This window comes from Platalea leucorodia (genome assembly GCF_965183815.1).
Source record: "Platalea leucorodia genome assembly, chromosome: 1".
In the NCBI taxonomy this organism is placed as follows: domain Eukaryota; kingdom Metazoa; phylum Chordata; class Aves; order Pelecaniformes; family Threskiornithidae; genus Platalea; species Platalea leucorodia.
In genome coordinates, this window is record NC_138823.1 from 168,151,309 (window position 1) to 168,173,499 (window position 22,191).

General features: G+C 50.5%; 1 protein-coding gene across 4 annotated transcripts in view; it reads right to left on the reverse strand.

The window, feature by feature from the left end:
- Positions 1-7,877, reverse strand: part of SMARCC1 (SWI/SNF related BAF chromatin remodeling complex subunit C1) — a gene marked incomplete at its 5' end in the record, with an annotated part of 93,709 nt that extends 85,832 nt beyond the window's left edge. For all 4 annotated transcript variants that reach the window (XM_082316726.1, XM_082316728.1, XM_082316727.1 and 1 more), the window contains one exon: positions 7,611-7,877. In XM_082316726.1, coding sequence (XP_082172852.1) covers positions 7,611-7,877 — 267 coding nt within the window. The remainder of the gene's footprint in view (positions 1-7,610) is intronic.
- Between the last annotated feature and the right edge of the window lie 14,314 nt (positions 7,878-22,191).

Here is a 22,191-nt window from a genome sequence, read left to right on the forward strand (position 1 = left end):
AAACATTTTTCAAGCTTTACTCTTAAAATATAGCACAAATCTGTGCATCATCATCAGTTCATCATGGCCACCGGTGTTTTACAGATAGAGATTAACTACTCAATCTGATTTGTAGTTCCTAATAAAGGAACAGACTAATTCTGGCCCACACATACACAAAGCTTTCTGCAGCAACTTTACAAGCTCCTTCTGTAATCAACCACTACACAGTAATCCTAAGAGCATCCATTTGGTACTACAGAGCACGTCACGTACAAACAGAAAAACTGATCCGGACAACTACGTTTGCAATGCTTTGCGACAATCTAAGCATTTCCCAAGGTTATACTTCTAATAAAATGCATACACGTAAAAGGGGAAATCACAGCATGGAAAATAAAAGAAAAAAAGTCCCACAGCTGCCGAGTTTTCATTACTCCTAATATTACAATATTCACTTACTGGATGCAATCTCCTCACCATGCCAGGAGACTTCTAAGAGTAAAACAAACGTTACTTGTTCACGTAGAATATGGAGTAATATTAGCTACCCTAGAGTCATTTACTTGGGTAACACAATGAACCACAAGGCCTTTGCTCTTCCCTCAAATCAGATTCTTCTAAAGCCCCTTAAAAAAATTTTTGAGAGCCAGAACCCTCAAAAGTTTAAAGCAGTCGTGTTAAATAGCAGTCAAATCTAACTAAGCTTTCCAAAGCACCATCTACATAGCAAAAGACACTAAAGACAGTGACTTTTCCATGAGAATTTTACAGTATCTGACTACCTCGAGATGCAAGTTCCTTCAGCACTTGTTAAGAGGCAGATAGACAGACCTGAGAAATTACATCTTAGCAACTCAAAGGACACAAATACCTGTAAGAGTCCCCAGGTGTCCTGCCCTGTGTATAAAACCTAATCTAGAAATACGAGCCTATGAAGAACAGAAGGCTAAATTTCCAAAGCTGCGTTTTTCTTAGCCCTCTTCCCTTCCCCCACGAAAGGCAGGCAATCGTGATAATTTTCTCCAATTAATAACTCCTATCAATTCACATCAGCTACCACAGAGATATGAAGCAGTAATAACAGTAAGCATTTATTGCTGTTAGAATCCAACTGAAGATAAAGACTTTTGCTCTTAGGCTTTTAAAAACCTCCAGACCTTCATGCTCCTCTCAGCTAGCAACTGTTTTCTTTATAATTTTTGGCCTAGAAGCTCTGTGTGCTGCAGCTGAATTCACCAGAGCCGTTTGAGCAATCTTTTGTTGGAATTACTGATCCTAGACAGGATGGCAAAACGGAGCACGTGGCTCACTCGGATGCCCCAGTTAATCCAGCGTCTTCACTGAAAAACCCACGGCAGCCTCGGCATTAGCTTACCAGGTGCCGCAGCGCAGCGGGAAGCGCGCCGTTCTCTTGCCTTTGTTACGAGTGGCAAAATTCTCCAGCAGGGAGGCAGAGAATAATACTTAAACCCCTCTTGCTGAATTTGCCAGAACCCTTTTTATCAGCGTCCGAAGGGTTGACTAAAGCAAGAAGGATGAGTACCAAAATGCATAACAGTGCTGCGTATTTTTATATCTGTTAATAAAAGATTTATATTTATAAATATATTTCTATATTACATTTATATACAAGTATTATTTTTCGTACAGTTTAAAAGTGGGTGACTGTCACACCCAGGGTGCACACAGATGTAGTGTATCACAGCTAATAGCCCTAAAGCTCCTACCATTTTGCATGTTCAACCTTTGCACCACCACCTTTTGAAAGCCGGAATAAAACCCTGAGCATTTAGTTCGGCTATGCCAATTATAATGCAATCAAACAAATGCAAATTAAAAGGTGCAGGCAAAACAGGTATCCGCTAAACTACAGATTTAGGATTTGCAAGAACGTGAAAATAAAAGCAGAGCAGTCAAGTGCCAGACATCATATTAAATAATCCTACTTTTGTTACCAAGACAGCTTTGGTCTTGAACACGTTCCCATGCCCTACACATTAAATATGTTCAAAAAGCAAAGCCGCTGGTTCCAGCTTAAGCCCAGCTATTTAAGACTCGACCCACCTAGCCGTAGCACTTTCTCAGATACAACAGATATAATGTTTTTCCCAGTAAAACAGAGTACGTTGTTGTAGTACACCTTTAGTTTTGTATGGGAGGCATACTCCAGGAAGATGAAAAAAATGCAGAAGTAGCTTTTGCCTGTCTTCCCTGAAGCTACGCGGCCTTCACCATGCTGGCAACGTTGAGTAGAGAAAAACCCTCGTAACCGTTGTGTAAGTCATTTAATGGGGAAAAAAACATACTGCTACATTTGCCTTTTTTTATACAGGTTAAAAGTCTTAAAGCTTTTTGCACCCAGTTTAACACAGTATTTTAAATTAAAAAAGCACCAAAAATGCATAAAATGCAACAAGGCAGAAAGTATTGATGAAATAGTGAAACAGAAGTGTAAAGCAATTCCGTATTTATGGCCATCACCTAAAACAAAACAAAAAAACCCAATCACCAATCCAAAAACTTGGAATGTCACTAATCCACCTCTCAACCCATATAGTCTACTTGAACTCACCGCTTCTTTAGGGCGCCAAGAACAAAACTGCCTTCAACGTAACCCTCTAGCTAAGGTTCTCCCAGCTTCCAGTTTGAGGATCCAATAAACCACGGGAAGATAATTCATGAAAAAGATAACCAGAGAAGGAACTTACCCTTCACATGAACAAGCCAACAAAAACAGAAAATGAAAATCAATAAGGAAATCGTAAAAGTTTAGGGTTTTCTAGGTGGGTTTCTTTGTCACTCGTAAAGGAGTCACCCAGACAAGACTGCCTGCTGTAAATACACGATGACCTGGAGCCCCCAGCACTGCAATCTCGGTCAAAAAACTGAATCCAGAAGAGGTGGTATTCTGGTATTGACTTACTGGCATTTTTTCCAAATGTTTTCCTTCAGAAAAAAACAAGACAAACAAACAAAAAAACCCCCAAAACATTATGCCAGGGAAAGTGTATTCTTAGACGTGAAATTTTTCAGGCACTTATTCCTTCACTTGCAGATCCCATTTTTACCTCTTGCAGGAGGCACTGGCAGCTGGAAGCTATCAGAAAGGAAGATAACATTAGGAAGCCCTGATTCCATGTTGCACTGCCACTATTTTGCACTTTTTTTTACAGGAAACTCATGACTTTGCCTGAGGTTCCCCCTAAACAATAAGGGGAGAAAAAAAACCTTCAAAAGGAAACACAAAAGACCCCTCTCAATCACTTACGCACACGAACCGGCAATACAGATGGACCTTTAAAGCAGCAAAATCAGTAAGGCGATTTCCTGACCGATAGGCAGGGGGTTCGAGGGGACCGCAGAGGACCAAAGTCACAAGGTATATGCAAGTTTTCCACTAGTCTCCACAGCAGACAGAAGCAGAAAATGATTCTGCAGCAAATAGAGGTTTTTAAACAGCGAATTCCAGAAGAGAGAAGTGATGCCCTGTTCCTAGACACTCAGCTTTGACATAAGAGGATTTTGTTCCAGTGCTGAAATACCAAAGCCCCATTGACACAGCAAAGATTGTTCTAACATTTCCACGTCAATTAGAAATACAAGAACACCCACATATCCTTAAGCAAAACACATGGGTGCTCAGAAGTCTTTCCACGTAACTCAAATAATTCAAGAATAAGAGAGTAACCGCTAGCAGACAAAAATCACTTCCCTTCACCAGCAAGATTTGCCATTGCAGCTGCACTGGAAAGCCTTTGTCACAGACCGAAGGGACAGATTCATATACCCGGTTTTGATGTGGTTACTGACCTCAAATAACCACATTACAGCTCGGCGCTGGAGCCCTGATGCACAAAATCCTTTCCTTCCCCCAAAACAAAGAACATTTCAGCCCAGATCGCTAAATAACAGGGCAAGGGAAACCAACACTAAAATACTTTGATTTAGGTTACAACCCTTGTTCCTTTTTTAAAGGCGAGAACACAAAAGAGCTGCAAACACAGAGACAATCCTCCCTCAGATTAAATCAAAGTCAGTCACTGAAGAAATCCTTGATAAGGTTAGCGCCGACAGGAGAAGTCGGAGCCGGCCGAAAGATAACTACAAATCCTCTGAATTCAGCTCCCGGCTGGCGGTGAAGAAGCAGGTGGTCTCCAGACAGACATCTTCGGCCGTAACAACTGCCATTTCGCAGCAGCTGCCAAGAAGCGGCTCGTCCCTCCTCGCTGGCGGGCTGGGGCTTATTAATAGAAGGGCACACAGGGATGCCACGCTGCCGCCCATCCTTACCGTCCTGCGGTACAACAGGCGTGCTCCGCCGGCATCGGTCCGACGCCTCACAACAGCACCGCCCTCTATGAATGCGGAAAGAAAACTCATTATTCTACACTCGATACTAGCGCAAGCGGGTCCCAGATACCCAACAAACCACCCAGAATTCCAAGTGACGATACCTCCGCATGCTCTGCACGGTTTAGTGTCTCTACGGACAGCCCATACCGTCTTCTCCTCTAACTCACCCTTTAAGGCACCACGCCACTTGTTCTTTAAAGACCGAAACAAAACACGCTCCTCCCCGTCCGCCCCAAAAAATCAGTTTTCCAACTTTCTGTCGCAGAGGGGCAGGGCACAGCTCGCAGAGCCACCGAGGAGCTCGAGCTCCTAAAGGCCAATACATTGAACTGGACACGCTGGGAACAGTCCTTAGGGAGCACAGCTGTGAGGCCAAGGTTAGCTTCTGCATCCTTCAGAACATATATGCAAAAAAAAAAAACCAAACCCCAAACTATCTTAGGAAGATATTTTAAATACAAGAAATAACTCTGCTTTATGACAAGCCATTTTAATACGAGCAATTTGTTGCTTAACGTCAAAGGAACTACCTAAATAACGCATAATATTAGAGATCACTGGGCATGAATAGGATAAGAAATGCCCAGTTTACTTTTGAACTATAAATTTCTGCTTACAGTGGCCACCTTGATGTCACCAGAGTCAGTCTACGCAATTGCTATGAAAGCCTGTCAGACCCCCCAGGCCTTGAGAACCCCAGCAGGAACCCGTTTCCAGCTCACAGGGAAGAAAGGTTCAAACCTCCGTACTGCGGTCCGAGGCCTGGGGAGAAGTCAGGGACCTCCTGCAACTCCCCACGCAGAGAAACAGCGCAAGATGACTTCCATACATCACACATGCACGCAAAAACAGAGCGGGAGGAAGTTTGGAATAAGCAGTTTTGTTTTCTGTCATTACGTTTGTTGTCACTAACAGCCCCCCCGTCTTCCTCCCATCTTTAGAGGCATCCTTTACTCACCCTCCCGAGCCTTCCCTGCCCAGCACAAGCTCCCACGCACACCGTCTGTCTGCCCGGCCAGGGAAGGGCCTTCCTCACCGCCAGCACTTTAGCCAAGAAGAAACGGGCCCGGAAGGTTTGCGTTGGGAAAACAGTACATCCTTGCACAGCAACGCGGGGTTACAAAACCCACGTGGCTGCTCAAGACATTTTTATCATCCAAAGATCTCTGACAGAGATCGACCACGCTGCCGAGGCAGCCCACTCCTCCCCGTTAAGGAGAGTTTTCCAACATCCAGTGCAAGTCCTCCATGCTACTATTAAAACCTCTGACTTTTTTAGTTACACTTTAAAGACACAAAGAACCCTCAGGTATCTCTCTAATCCAGAGACAAGGAGGAGATTTCTAATTGCAATTCTCCAGCTCTCTCCTTGCCCATCGTGACTTTCAGATCCTTGACCAAGCTGGCTGCTGCTCTCGGGATTCTCTGCGACTGGCCCCAGCACCCCCGGAGCTCCCAGAGCGAGACGCAACACCTACTACAGCTGATGGCTTCACCACTGCCGAGATGTACGTGCATCCATTTCTAAGAGTATAAACTGGACAAAAGTCAGCTACAATCACCACGTACTTTTCTGAAAGAAGTCACGCACCTACGCAAGATGACAACAGACGCCAGATGAACTAGAGTCCATTTCCTGCGCATCAAAAAGGAATTAACGCTTCCATTTAGAGTATTAAGGATACATCTTGAAACGCCAGTAGCATCAGTTTCCTTGTTTCCCAAAACAAAAATAATTCTCCTTTTTTTTTTAAAGGATTTTACACATTTTGAAATTCACTTGCCCAGTAAAGATTTCCCCTTAGCCCAATTCTAATTACCTTCCAGAGTTTAAGAAACAAATATAACCACCTAATCTTTATAACCAGTAATACCGTGTAAAGTGATTATAATAAAGGAGTTTTTCTCTGGCATACAAAACGAAAGCTCCCATTACTGAACTACAGGTAAGAGGCCCCGCCAGGCTCGTAAGGTGAGAAGCAGCTTCTCTAGGTCGTTTTGATTCACAACAGCAAGGGACAATAACCGTTAATGCTTTTAATAAGGTGACTTGCCCTTCTGCAAAATGGCAGGTGCCACTTCAAAGTTATTTCAAAAGGTTTTTTGCATTCCTGTGGGTATTCGGTTATGAAAATGCCATGAAAGAACGCTCCTCCCCAGAAGCCTAGAAACAGCAGAGGAGCGCGATCAAAACAAAGAAAAACTAAAGAGACACTTTTATGTTACAATTTCCTTATCGACATAAATAGCTTAAACTGCTCGCTCAAACTACCGCCTCCCCCCCACCGCGCCGATTCGAGGGCAGGCAGCTGCGCTGGAACGAGCTATGCGGAAAGACCGGCACAACGCACCTCTGAACGCGCTCTGGTTTTTAACCCAGCTGAGTTCAGACGCCCCTTTCGCGGCACCGCCACGCAAATAATCCCATCGCCGGCGCCCGTGCAGCAACGGGCAAACGTGGCCGTGGGTTACTGACGCCGGACCTACCGGGGAACGGAGGGACAACTGCAAATCTCAGGGGAATACAGAGATTAAGGTGTCTTGAGGCTGTCCAGCGTCTCCCCTTGATATCGCTTGGCCCCAGCTCATGTTCGTCCTAGGATTGCTATAAAGCTGCCTAGGCGGATATATTTGTCTTCTGGAAAGCTCACCTCAGGTAATTTTCCAAGGAAAAAATTGAAAGAAAGTTATAGAATCATCATACAGGAAAAACACTTGGAAAGAAACAGAGAAGCCAGCAAACTATAGGAAAGAGGAACAGGACTACAACAGCAGCGCACGGCAAGCGATGACACCGCCAAAACCCAAACTTGCCCTGAGCACAAACCACACGCCCAGAGCTTTTACCACACGCTGAATTCGCGGTGGCGAACGGACCGATTTTTTTATTTTTTTTTATTTTTTTAAAACACAGAGACTCCAGGGGCGCGGTTGAACTGAACCCCGTCTTAAAACCCTGGCAGGCTGAGCCGGGACTTGCCCGCACACGAAGACTCACGGGTTGCGGTGTAAACATGGACGCGGGGCGGCTCTGAGGGAGCGAGGCCCTGGGGAGCCCCGCACCGAGGAGGCTCCGCGTCGCACCCGGCTCCCCCCCGGCCGCGGAGCGGCCGGGGGGGAGCCGGGTGCGGCGCGGAGCCGGGCGAGGCCTCGGCCCACAAAGGCCGGCGGCGGTCTCAGGCCTCGCCCCCGGGGAACGGAAGGAACCGTGAGGGAACCGTGAGGGAACCGTTCAACCGCCGTTCCCGCCGTTTTCCCCCACCCCCTCGCCTCACCTTCTTGTAGTGCTTCCCCAGCCAGACGCGGACCGAGTCGAGCTGCGAGACGGTCTCCGGGCTCTCCCAGAACTTCCCCGTCGGACCGCCGTCCTTCCGTCGCGCCACCGATAAAGCCGCCAAAGCGGGACCTCCGCTCACCGCCACGGTGGCCGCCGCTCCCCCGGTTCCCGTTCCCCCGCCCGCCGTTACCGCCGCTGCCATTGTTAACCTCGCCGAGCGCCGCCACCGCGGCCCTGCGCCTCCCACCCGCCTCACGCCGCGCATGCGTCGAGCGACGGACGCCCCGCCCCTTCGGGCATGCTCGGTAACACCCGCTCCGCCGACCCCGCCGCCGCCGCCGCGCCGCGGCCCGGTGCGCCCCGCCCCGCCCCGCCCCCCCCCGGTGCGGCCCCTCCCCCGCGGCGGCACCGGTGTCGCGCGCCGCCGCCCTCAGCGCCCGCGCCCCGCCGCCCCTCCCCCACGCGGCCCCGCCGCCATCTTGGCGCATGCGCGAGCGGCCCTGTTCCCCCCCACCACCACCACCCCTGCGCGTGCGCCGAGGCGGCCCGCAGCTGGCCCCGCCCCCCTCCCCTCGCCTCGCGCCGGCCCCGCAGCGCGGGATCGCCTCAGGCGCTGCCGCCGGGGAGCCGCGGTGGGGAGAGCCCGCGGCGTGCTCCGGGCCCCAAATACACCGTCAGTGCCCTCGGTACCGGCTGGGGAGGGCTCCCGGGGGGCTCCGGGCCCCAAATACGCCGTCAGTGCCCTCGGTACCGGCTGGGGAGGGCTCCCGGGGGGCTCCGGGCCCCAAATACACCGTCAGTGCCCTCGGTACCGGCTGGGGAGGGCTCCCGGGGGGCTCCGGGCCCCAAATACACCGTCAGTGCCCTCGGTACCGGCTGGGGAGGGCTCCCGGGGGGCTCCGGGCCCCAAATACACCGTCAGTGCCCTCGGTACCGGCTGGGGAGGGCTCCCGGGGGGCTCCGGGCCCCAAATACACCGTCAGTGCCCTCGGTACCGGCTGGGGAGGGCTCCCGGGGGGCTCCGGGCCCCAAATACACCGTCAGTGCCCTCGGTACCGGCTGGGGAGGGCTCCCGGGGGGCTCCGGGCCCCAAATACGCCGTCAGTGCCCTCGGTACCGGCTGGGGAGGGCTCCCGGGGGGCTCCGGGCCCCAAATACGCCGTCAGTGCCCTCGGTACCGGCTGGGGAGGGCTCCCGGGGGGCTCCGGGCCCCAAATACACCGTCAGTGCCCTCGGTACCGGCTGGGGAGGGCTCCCGGGGGGCTCCGGGCCCCAAATACACCGTCAGTGCCCTCGGTACCGGCTGGGGAGGGCTCCCGGGGGGCTCCGGGCCCCAAATACGCTGTCAGTGCCCTCGGTACCGGCTGGGGAGGGCTCCCGGGGGGCTCCGGGCCCCAAATACGCCGTCAGTGCCCTCGGTACCGGCTGGGGAGGGCTCCCGGGGGGCTCCGGGCCCCAAATACGCCGTCAGTGCCCTCGGTACCGGCTGGGGAGGGCTCCCGGGGGGCTCCGGGCCCCAAATACACCCTCAGTGCCCTCGGTACCGGCTGGGGAGGGCTCCCGGGGGGCTCCGGGCCCCAAATACGCTGTCAGTGCCCTCGGTACCGGCTGGGGAGGGCTCCCGGGGGGCTCCGGGCCCCAAATACACCCTCCGTGCCCTCGGTACCGGCTGGGGAGGGCTCCCGGGGGGCTCCGGGCCCCAAATACGCTGTCAGTGCCCTCGGTACCGGCTGGGGAGGGCTCCCGGGGGGCTCCGGGCCCCAAATACGCCGTCAGTGCCCCTGATAACAGCTGAGGCGAGCTCCTGGTGTGCTTTGGCCCCAAAAAACCACCATCAGTGCCCATGGTACCGGCTGGGAAGGACTGGCAGGGTGCTCCAGTCCCGAAAAACACTATGAGTGCCTTGATACCAGCTGAGACGGGCTCCCGGGGTGCTCCGGCGCCCCAAAAACGCCATCGGTGCCCTTGCCCCCAGCTGAGGCAGGACGCTTGGGCATCCTGGAGCTCTCGCCCTCCCTCCTCGCCCCGTGGCCGTCACAGCGGCCCCGTCCCTCCGCGGCCAGCCTGCCTCGCGGGGACTTTTCAAACCCCTCTGCTGCACGAGCGGTGCGTTGATGAGTTCGGGTGTTTCTTTAACTTTGTTTAAACGTGTCTTCTCTTGTGCTCGTGCAGCTCTTGTCGCGCTCCTCCACGGTTCAGCCTCCGCGGCCCTCGCGCAGGACCGGGCCGAGGCAGGCAGGTTCCTCCTGGTAGCTCTGGGCTGTGGATGCCGCAGATCTGCTCTGACCCATAACTCCTTTTTAATCCGCCACACGCTACGCTGATGGAGGGGAGCTGGATACGTAGGGTGGAAAACCAATTTTTTCTGTTCAATGCATCCTGGCGCTCTGCTTGCACGAGGTGGTGACAGGCTGAATTTGTGTAATGAGTAAGGTTTTGGGAAAAAAAAAAGTGGAAGACAGGGAAACGGAGCCTCAGCTTTCAAGGTCTGAAGAATGACGTCACTGCACAACGATAAGTACTGAAAAGGACAAGATGTCTCGTGAAAAGAAGGCGGAGAGTGCTAAGCGTACAGGAGGCTCAGCTGTAATCCCCTGTCACCCCTCAGCCAGAAAGGGCAGCTCTTCCAAAAGCCTCTTGATCGCGTATTTATCTGAAACAACAGTGAAAATACCAGCATCGGGAGCAATCCTTTAGCTGGGTTCTGGGGAAATCTGTCAGTGCGAGCCCCTCGAACTACAGCTTGCTGCGGGACAGGTTCATAACACAGCCGGCAGGAACGCGTGTTCGTGCAGCTCCAGGTGTCTGGGTTGAAGCACAGGAGCAGAAATTCCTCAAGTCCCAGTGGCAGCCGTGCCCCTCGCATCCTGGAATCCCGGTGAGGAAGCGTAAAAAGAAGAGAGAGGAGGAGGAATCGAAGAGAGGAGGCAGGCAGGAGCAGGAGGGGAATGAAGGAGGCGGCCGTACCTCAGCCAACACCACGCGCGCCGATGCTGTCTAAAAGATAACAAAATGAGCGCAGATGCCGATTGTCACGGCTCTGGAGACTAAGGAAAGTGTTTGTGTTTCAGTTAGATGATGATCCTGGTCTGTCTCCCTTGTGACCACAGCTTTCTGCTGCTAGGGCTAACTCTGGGGTGGAATGGACTCTGATCCATCTGGATGGAAATGGAAAAAAATACGAAATCAAAAATTTCAGCTGGTGGGACCTAAGAGACCATCGATCTGCCACGTAAGAGGCATGCGATTTCAAGGACGCGGGGAGCGCTGCTCTGGCCCTGCACCTAGACACCTCACGTCGTCGGCCCTTTCTTCCCCAATGGAGAGCCCCCTTACCCTAACCTGAGGTGTCTTTTGAGACTTGCACCTCCGAGTTCGATGATTTGGCACTCTCGGAGGGAGGAAGATCTGGCTTTAGCCCAGTTTCCTAAAGAAACAAGACTTAGTCGTACCCCACGCGTTCCCACACCTTGCGAGTTTTGGACCTGCTGGCCCCCTTCAGTCAGGCGTGACGCACAACACAAGTGCCGATTCCCCGGACAAGCGGTTTGTGCTCCAGGAGCGCATCCGTCCCAGCCAGACACGGGGGCCTTCCAGGAACGCCGTTAACGCCAGGAGCGGCGGAACGTTTGGCCGCACCAAGAGAGAGGAAGACCACGGCGCTTCGAGGCTAGCTGACGGCTGCCAAGGATGTGATAAGCCTGGTTTAGGATGCAGCTGAGCGTGAGGGGAGGCAAAGGGAGAGCCGAGAACACGAGCAGATGATTTGTGAGCTGCAATGCCGTGGGACGCAGACGGCAGCCGAGGAGAAGAGGTACAGGGCACGGGCAGAGCCGGCTCACAGGGAGATTATACAGACTGGGGCAGTGCTCATTATGGCTTCAAAAATCAAGTGGTTTAAAACCTAATGAGCAAATCTGCACCAAGTCTTCCCTGCTGGGTACGTTCTGAAGTTTCATCTTCTCATAATCGCATCTAGTCCAATGTAATGAGTCATTACGAAGCGATTCTCCCCAAATTTCCTCTTTTAAAAACATTTCGCTTTGACTGAGTCTCTACTAATGTTTTATTTGTAAATCCAACCATTCAAAATACAGAAATTCAAAGGCAAAAAAATCTGTATATAATTACAAAATACAATAAATTTTAGTAAATAAAATTGAGTACATTTCCATGATTTGCTCCTATATTCAACTCCAGAAAAGTAAGTGTGATGAAGCTGGGGGCTTCTCCCATTTTCTTCATATTTTTAAACCAACCTGAAGCAGCAGCAAAGCCCTTGGTCCACACAACCGGTAACAGAAACCTGCACCCAGGTGTGGCAGTGGGTTAACTCCACTTAACTCTGCAGCGTCCCATTGGCTTTTTGAACTCTCCATGATTTCACTCCGTCTGTACCTGGTTTTGGCACAAGCTACATCAGTTACTTCCAGCTGCCAGGTTGCGGTTACGGGTTTGCAGGCTGCAGGCCACACGACCGAGCACCACTACAGCGGTTTACTTCACGGAACTTTAACTAGGCAACACTTGGGCATTTTACTGCCACTTTATCAAACGTTATCAACTATAGAGACAAAAAGCTCTTCATCAAAATCACAATCCCCATATAAAAACATCCCTGGCCTTACGATAGGCTGCCAGTGTTCCCCCTGCCCCTGAACACTCCGCCCCGGGAATAAACACTTGCAAGAAAGGACACTTCCAGAGATAGGGAGAATGGTAAAAACAACCAAACAGCCAGAAATCTAAACTTCAGAGACCATTCTGAAAGGCAGCAAAGTGAGCGTATCCCATAATGAATGGTAATAAGCACTTTATTTCGCTCTGGAATGTGAAAAAACCCCACAACCCAACCATCCTTTGCTCAAGGTAAGCATTCAAGCGAGACGTTTTAGTCTAGCTGGAACGCACTGGTCCTGGTCACCTTAATACGGGTTCAGTTCGTCGCGGCAGTGCCAGTTTCGATACTTTCTGGTGGGACATTTACCAGACGGAGCAGGTTTGAAGCTCGTTCCCTGCCCCGCTCCCCTTGAGCCAGCCGGCAGCCGGAGGTCCCTCTTACAGAACGCACGGTTTTCTCAGCTGCGTGGCTTCTTGCCAAAATCCCCGAGACAGCGTCTTCACTCCGAGGAGAGAGGGCAATTCAGAAAAGAAACAAAAAGCCAGAGAACTGTATCAATTCGGTACAGCAAGGCTACTGCAAGGCACCTGTGTGTTATGAAACAGAGCTGCAGCTTCTGTGAAGGAAGCAGAGACAAAACTTCAATTATGCAGGGCCAGGGGAACCCGATTTTCATGCACTTAGGAGGCAGTTTTTCAAAGCCGCATTTCAGAGTACATACCACGCAGCTTCCTCCTTCCCTCTTCCTCGCCAGGTCTTTGGTTCATACCGAATTCACAACAAGACTTCCTCAGACCTCTCTGGCATTTGGAAATTGATCCGCGAGCGAATGAGCAAGCACCACCCTGAAGCCCGCTTCTGGCCACGAAGGACCTGGTGGCCACCTGGTAGGCACTTCTGTAAAGATCGAGACTGAACAATGCTGTTTTCTTTCTATGTTGGAATGAATTTTACTCAAATCTCCTTTCTTCTGCCTGTAGCAGCACCTCACCTCCCCACGACAAGGCAGTTCAGCCTTGTTTTTCAGAGCTGACCAGGAACTGGCCTGTTTGAAAAGCGCTAACCCTTGGAGGTCCGGCACCGTAGCTCCGTCAGGCGCCTGAACCCCTCCTCGTCTGGAAATCTCCTCTGCTGCTGCTGACACGAGGTCTGACACGCAGCAGTGCCACGCACTGCTTGTGGCCCACTGCCTTTTGACACCGCAGCACGCGTAGCTAGCGCTTCATACACACCACAGGTCGGGTTTATCGTTCTTGACAAGCTTTCCTGGGTTGCAGCGCTGGACCATGAACTCCTCTATGCTTTTATTGCCATCTGTTCGCAGGTGCCTGTCGAAAATCACATCCCCGTGAAGGCGGGGATGACGGTGCCGACAGAGGAAGGCCTGATGCCCTGCGTATTGCCAGAGAGCCAGGGCTGGAAGCCAGCCTGGTCACAGCCACCTTCGCCCGAGCGCTGGAGAAGACCTTGGCACGCAGAATCGGAAAGCGGAAACGTGCGAGGCTCCCAAGGCTGTACGTTCTGCGGAGCGAAAGGGAGAGAAGGGAGAAGTTGCTGAAATTAAAAGCCCGGAATCAAGTACTCAAAGAACTCTGCGATACCATCTCCTGCCTGCCCACGCCAATCTGCTGAAAGACCGGCAGATTCCATTTGGGAAGCTAGCTCTAAGTTTGCCAGGGTGCCAAAGCAAAGCCAAGCTTTAAGAGCAAGGAACGCCGCGCGCTATTCACAGCGTTGCCAGGAGCACCAGCTCAGCTTTCCGCTGGTATCAAGACTCCTGCCTCGCCATCGCCACTGCCACGCCTTGTTTTTCATGGTCTCTTTCTCTGAAAAGGCTTCCAGAGCAAGCGCTGTGCGCTTGAGCCCAAACCAAGGACAGAGCCGGTATGAAGTGCAGGACTGGGCTTGTAAGACTTGGTAAGACCATCCCTAAGGATGAGGGGAAGTTCAGTTCCGCTGGTAGTTTCAGAGTTTAATCCTTAACAAAGTTTAACTCCTTCTGCCAGAAAGGATCCCATGATGTCTGCGACTGCCTGAAACTATTGACTGTCCTGTAGGTGACTCAGTCCCATCCACCAGGAGTAATCTCAAACTCTGGGTCAATATTGGTTTAGAATTATTTAAACTATGACATAAAGAAGAATAATTTATCCCACTCCGAATCCTTTAGCCAGCCCCAGTCTCAGCAGACACACAAGCTGAGCTGTCTTTTGAGCAGTGCGAAGCTCACGCAGCTTTCAGAAAATGCACTTTCTATACCAGTAAAATTGCTCTAGAAAAGAACACGCAAGCTGAAGCCAGCCGACATTCGTTACAGCGTAACCTCACCCGTAATGCATCATCCAGCATTTCCAGGGGAGATACGGCATCTTCACTGCAAGACGGCACCGTTCTGGTCCTCCTGCGGACAGAGAGGGGCGGCGAACTGGTGCAAGCCTCAGGGCTGCGCAAGCCAGTAGCAGGGGGCGCGGCCAGGTCATTAAGGCAATTAAATCGGGTAACTGGAGACGCTGGCTGAGGCTGCCCAGCCCACCGGGCCTCGGCTTTGCTGGAGGCCCTAAGGCAAAGTAGTATGTGGGGCACAGTCAGTTACGTATAGCAAGAAACCCCAATCAAAATAAGATCACTGTACAGTGAAAAAGATAAGCTTTATCCCCTCTATACAATAAGATGAGATTATATTGCCTGATTAGTGCTTTCACTAATTAGCCCTTTCTCTCCTGTCATCTCTTCAAAGAGCATCTCATGGCTTCTTGGGCAATCGCTGTCCAGTTTGCTCGTCCTGCGCACGAAGAGAACAATTCAGCATTAAGAGAGAGTAAAGCCTTGTGAAAAGAAGTAAGGCACAACAGAAAACCACACCGACTACTAGAGACCAACCTGCTGCAGCTGACGCTACCTGGAGGTACCCAACATTCTCCCCCGCCGGGACTACGCTATTTTGGCCTTTTTCCAGCCCATGGCTGACTAACGATAGGACCTGTCCATCCCTCTCCCCACTGCGCTGCTCAACAACTTGTGAAAACGTCAGACGATTTCAGCTCTGACAGAGGCGGGGATCTCAACAACAGGAAACTCTCAAAATATAATGAAAGCAGAGATAGGCCTACTGCTGCCCCGCTGACAGAAAGGCGGAGAATTCAACTTCTAGCCGTGCGAACAGAACGTCTGTACCTCTGGACGCGGAACAGATTGTTTTCAATTCATTTGCTGCATCTCCTTACCTTTTTTACCCGTTGCCTGGACAAAGAACGGTCTCTGTAGCAGAAAGTTCTATCAAATTTATTCAGTAAGCCAGAGGAAAACCACTTGGAAGAAGCATGAAGCACTGCAGTTAACACAAAGCTCTCAAGACAAGAGCCTGAGCTGAGTACGAGGCTAGTTTTTAACAGGACTGTGACGTGCTGTGTTACTGTTCTGCTGATTAGGCCCTATTTTAATCAATGTTTTCCTTCTGTTATGCAATAGACTTAATATGAGCAGTGACAGGCAGGGGTTTCTTCATTTAAAAGGAACTTCCTGAATCCAGATCTCCGTACAATTTAAAACAAAGAACAAACAAAGCCACCTTCTTCTGTGTCTGCCAGCAAGACCAGTAGCTGCTTCCTCGCTTATGGGAAGGAGCCGCTGCCCAGGAATCCCAGCGGGCTCGTTCAAGATCTTCGTATCTGGAGTGACGACTCGCGTACATCTCATCAGAAGTATCCTCCAACTGGGAAGAAGTTTTGTCTGAACACGTAGAGCATGAAATCTTGCCTGCAGGCCAAGCCTGCTGTTCTAAAAATCCAGGGAAGCCATATCTAACCCAGTCAAACTGTCTGGGAACCAACACACACTTCATATCACTACCTCATTTTCATGCTTTTCACTACATACTGAATTGGGAACTTGTTCGCCAGCCCGAATTGCCGGGAGACAGATGCCGGCTGTTGTATGCACCACATAAACAGCTACCGGGGCATTAAATCCCGCACAATGAAAGGGTTTGTTCTGCCTGCAGCTAGCGGCGGTGACCCACAGCTGACTTCCCTGACAGCTGATGTGCCACCGCAAGCCTCGTCTCTGCTGGCCGGTCACTGGCTTCAGACGCAACGGCGAGCAGCGGAACTGAACAGCATTTCACACAGCGACTCTGCTTACTGGGCTGGCAGAATTTAATAACGGGTAAAGACTGACTCTGGAGCTACTGACGCGCCGTTTGCACGTGCTCAGAATGGCTGCAGGCGCTTGAGACAAACTGACAAAACTGTTTTCTTACCTCGGAGTCCGCTTGACTGAAAGGCTGCAGTTCCTCGAGCTCTACTATCCTCCAGCTGCAAGGGGCAACACAAGCTAGAGGTCACTTCAAGGAAAAACATGTTTGGTACTAACATTTAAATCCAAACGATACTAATGACTGTTTTTCACGAAATACTTTTTTTAATCCATTAGGAATCATTTCCTTCTGTCATTTCATCAAGAGGAGCAGCGGTCATTCTGCCCAACTAACGGCGTTTCCTCCCGCCGCCCACAGGAGAGAGGGTCCCTCAGGCCTGCTCTGTGGATACCTTGGTACTACCATCTCTTTGTCCCGAGGCTGCTCCACTCCGGCGGCAGCCGCCATTGCCACGGGGATCGCAATGTCATCAACGTCGTAGCAACATTCCGCTTTTCTTCTTTTTGAGGGCTGCTGAAACACAGAATGAGGAGAAAACCCCACACGGCCAGTTAGCGTTGGCACAAAAGCATATCTGAATACACCGTGGAACGCAGCTTCTCCGGAACAGTAAATGCAGTGGGTTCTTTCCCCTGTCACCGGCGTTGAGTGATATTTTGGTCACGTCATACAGCCTCTGTGGTTCGGTTTACTCCTGTATGGAGCAGGATAATACTTACCTACCTTTCACTTATAACTCTGTATATATTTAGGTCATCCGTGTAGGAAAAAAAATAAACAGGCAAAGAAAAAGGCTATGATGATGATTTGAGAAGTAAAAACGTGTCATTTCAGGAGACTAAAGGAGCTGCACTTGTTTTGCCTTACAAAATAAGGGCTGAAAAGGAAAAAGTAAAACAGGCAAACCCAGGGAAGAGCACGGCCTCAGGGCGGAGGATAGTGCTGTTGAGAGAACAAACGGGAACGTCACAGCACTTGGGCTGGAAGTCCGAGTATTCCCAAACGGAGGAGCGAGGCTCTGGAGCAACGTCCCAGGAACAGCAGGATGAAGAGACCCCTAAATAGTTTTGAGATGCGTTTTGGTTGGTTTATAGAGGTCCGTATACTGTGGCTCCCTGCAGAGCTGGGGCTTAGACCGGCAATCCAGAATGGAAGTGTCCCCTTTACTTGTAAGGCAAGAAGTCCCCAAGATGCTACAGTTCTCGTGTTCCTTTCTCAAACAAACATCCTTTTGTTCCTAGGTAGAGGGGCCAATCACAAATTGAAGTTCTCTGTGGCCACAAGGTTAGCTATGGTTTATTGCTGATGTAATATTATTTAAAAACCTTAATAGGAATAGAACTACTTGGAAGCATCCTTAAAAAAATCAGATTAGGAAGCAGAGACTGTACCTGGAAGACGAGCTTACGAAAGAAGCAGCCAACTCAGAGTTGGGCTGTTAAATCTTCTGTGCAGAGAGGGAGAAGAGCACTGGCAAAGGAAGCACGAACAACATGGGAGCCATAAAGCCAGGAAAGGAGTAGCTGATGCAAGTGAAGCAGGTGTAACGGGGACCGCAGGCTCCGCGGAGGAGCTCGCTGCCCCCTTCTACAAGGGTCAGAATCGTTTAGTCTGCTGAAGACCCACAAGAACTGTGTCGATCTCCATGAGACGGACCTGAAGCACAGAACAGTCAAACCTAGAAAAAGCTACTCGAGAGCCTCAGCTCTGGGGAATTTCTGTCAGTGAGACCTAACAGGCAAAGCGGGGAAGGGAACAGTGGCAAGGATAGCAAGTCTGAGCCCCTGTCCTTCAAGGTCTCCTTTGCTCAGCATACCTGGAGAGCCAGGAGTTACTCAATGCCTTCCTACAGGAGTGGGTGTTGCGGGATTTATTTTTTAATCCTCACCTACTTCTAGAAAAACAAGCAAACGTTAAAGATCATCTCTTTGCTGATATTCCTGCTTCACAGGGGGGAGTCAATAGCAATTAAATCTCTACTGTTAATTTGTAGCCAAATAAAACTGTAACATTACCTGTATATAACTATTTGCTTACAAAAAAAAAAAAGGAATTGGTGGTAGCGTCAGTACGAAATCTGAAGCCCCCAGCCTGGCTGGGGGAGCAGCGCAGCAGGCACCTGGCCAGCCCAGCACTGCCTGAGGAAAAGCGAAGGAGTAGCATCACTGTTTAACACCAACATCGGAAGCGCGTTTCCCAGCAGTCCATCAGCAGTAACGACCCAGACCCATCCGAATTCCCAGCGGTCTGCAGCCCCAAGGCAACACTGGGTAGGAGAGGTACCCCCCAGCTCCTCTCCAAGGCTACTCCTTTGCGGATTCACTGGCCACAGCTTTCGTCTCAACTCACCGTTGCTGAGCTGCCGGTGAAGGGGCTTTGGCTGGAAGAAGGGGATGTTCCTTCAGGCTGCCCTCTCCCTTCAAACAACAAACCCGTTAATAAAACGTGAACAGAAAAACCAAGGCGAAGTCAGGCTGACTCAGGACGGGTCGGCGACGTTGCTGCCCCTGTAAGGCCACCAAGCCCGCCCTGGGGAACACGGGGCGGAACAAACGTCGGCATGAGAGAGCAGACGTAAACCAGAAGCCTCAAGTGACATGTCGGTGCTCTGCAGCTCCGAAGGGGCTAGCCCGGAAACGTTACTTTTGGTGGGCATTCCCAAAATACAGTGGAAGGTGAAGGTGTTACAGCCATCAAGAACCGCACTTCTAAGTCCAAAATGCAGCCATTTAAAAAAAAAAAAGCTTCCTTCACCGTAGAACTGCTCAGCCTGGTCCTATTTTGAACCATCACTCCGATGACAAACCACACTGATTTTAAGACAAATGTACTTTTCTCCCTGAAGTCCTATATAACCTCAGCCTGACAGGCTGTTTCTGCATCAGTTACCTTTTTATTCTTTCTCCCGTTTTGACTGGCTTATTCCATGCCGAATACCACAAATGGAGCAATCTTCCAAACCTCTTGTGCCAAATTACTCCACTATTCAAATCCTTCCTAGAGATCTAGCTCTGTGAGGCTCTTGGAGAGTTAAAAATATCTGAAAAATCATCCTGCATTACTGCATCGTCCATTAAAACACTCTTCACGGTAGGTGTCTACACACACTCCCACCCCCCATACATGCTGCCCAGAAATAATAGGTTTTGTGTAGCCTTGTGGCTAAATATTTGAAAAAAGGAAGGAGGTCTAGAAAGATAAATCAGTTAAAAGTCAAACAGCTGCTGACCAGTTGATAGACTCTATCCTGGTGTGGTGTTCAAGCATCCGCACATTTAGGCAACACTAACCACCTGCTTGTTCTACCCTCGTTACCTCCCGAGCTGATTACTGGAAGGAGGATCTCTCTCCAGAACACTTCTCTTGGAAAACAACATCCATCCCCACTCAAAGCTCAGTAACCTCAGCTCAGACTGATCAAACATCCTTAAATCAAGTTGTAGCTCAGATCGTTAGGGCCAAACCCACACAACCCGAGGCTGCTGATGTACTCTCAGCATGGAAGTTGTCTCGCTTTTTGGGTTTTTCTGTTTGCTTAGTGGTTGTTGTGTTGTTTGTGTGGGGGGTTTTGTTTGTTTGTTTGTTTGTTTTTAAATACTATCTGGTTTGTTCATGCTAGTTTGCATCAGCAACCACAGAACATAAAAAATATTCCAGATGCAGCAACTGTGTCCCCTAAGAATGTCACGGATACGGCCAGCTTGCGGTCTGCACATTATGTTACTTTCAAAAAATGATCTGGCATAAAAACATGCCTTCTTTTAAAAGAAAGGCAAATGGAACACCAACCCTGGTTTATTTCAACACCAGGATGTGTTTTAGCTGGGTTTCCTTCTTCCTGTCTTGAAACTGGTTTGAGTCTTCTGTCACCTATCTTGAACTACTGTGGACCATTTAAAAAAATCATCAACTCTGATGGGCTGAGGAAAAAAGTTAGGCTTCCCACAGCAGCAAGAGCAGCGTGCAACTGGAACAGCAATTGCCATCACAGCAGAAAACCACTAGAATTCTGCCAGGCAAATACTGATCTACTCCGATTTCAAATACAGGTTCATAAAAGCTTCTTTTTGGGTTGCTTGTTCTCTTGAAAGGAATACAGCGAATGGCAAGATTTATTTATTTTTAATAACTTGGCTGAGGCCAGTATTTCTGTGTCCCTCCAAGGGGGTCAGAATTTCTGCAGCTTGCAAGATGCTGGGCTCAGTCACTCAGGCATTAAAACAGAACAGAGTTCAAATTACCTTCTGCTGGAAGAAAGGGAGCGACTTTCTCCACTCTACCTTGACTGGTTGCCCTCAGGTACTGGTTAAAAGCCCACATGTAGCTTTTTAACTTCATCTCAAACTCCATTTTGTTTAACTTACGGGAGGCAAGCAGGAGCGAAGAGCGTAGCTTTGGGAACGCGCTGTGAGTTGGATCTTGTTTCTTTCCAAAACGGGCCATCTTCAGAGTCTGGAGTCCATGGCTCAGTAGCCTATGCAATCCCTCCTCTCTTAACAAGGTTTCAAACTGCAAGTGGAGAGGGTTGCCTGAAAGCAGAAGAACCAGGGTGTTTTGGTAGGCACGAATTTTCCTCTTTCCACAAACACAGCGCTGCGTACGCACCGTCAGCGATTCACGCCTGTCGGTACTTCAGCATGAAGTGACACAGCGAACTCAAAGCGTGGCTGATGGCAGGCGCTCTCGCCCCGCGCACGCTGTGACGGAGCGAACAGGACGAGAGCGGCGCCGGCACAGCAGCCTCTGCCCTGGCCCCCTGCTAGCCGCAGTCCGGCAGCCAGAGCCCGGCACCTTGCCGGTGAGCTTCCTCACCCTAACACTATGCTAACCTGAATCCAAGCCTGATCCAAACAAGTATTCCTTAGCACTTGTTTGCATCGTTATTTAATGAGCAGAGGTAAGCTTATACTTTTTTTTAATGATAAAAATATTTTTGGAGAGATGTTCTTGTAGTTGCACAGTAGAAAGAGTCTTTTCCCTCACTGACCCTTCACCTACTCCTTAGCGCGCATCCTCGCTCTTGCATGGCTAAAGGCGCTAGCAGTGCTGCAGCCGCTATCGTCCTCCGGTTCTTCGAACAGAAACTAAACGTTAGGATTCTACAGAGCACAGTTCGTAAGCAACCACAGAGCACACCTAGAAGGCCACAGGTGTTTAAATACCGAGCGCTTGGACTCAAACAGGGATTTCAGGCTCAAAATGGGTGCTAGAGGTCTGCCAACAACCGCCACACAGCCTGTCAAAATCGGCGTTAGAGTTTGAGTCTTCAAGCAGCCCTGCAGGGCAGGGCTGCGAGGGGAACTCGCAACGGTTGTTCTGCAAGCCTCCGGGACTGGAAGGTTCCTCGCAGCAGACAGAGCTGATCCTAAAGAAGTGATCCAAGCTTACATTAAACTAGAGGTGGCCTGCGTCTGAGGTAGTTGCCGAGACACAACGTGGTTTCCCGGGCTTGGAATCTCCACGGACTGAAGATGTGTCTCTGGTTACTATGCAGAACATCACCGGACATTTGTCATTATCCTCTAGAAACACGCTTACAACTCCGCCAGCGTATTTGTAACCTCCTTGGATGCAAGGAGGAAGAGCAAAGAGGGCGGTGGCGCAGTAAGGGATCCTCTTTCACTTTACAAGATGTGACCTACTCACCGTGAGATGGAGTAGGGGGTGGAAGCCGGAGCCCAGGAGGGCTGTGCGCTCCTCCGGGGACGTGGCGTCAGGGTCTAGCGCCTGGAGAGCGGCTTTGCAGCTGCACAGGATGCAGGAGCTGGGCCATTCGCAGCCGCACTTCACGGTCAGAGGTTT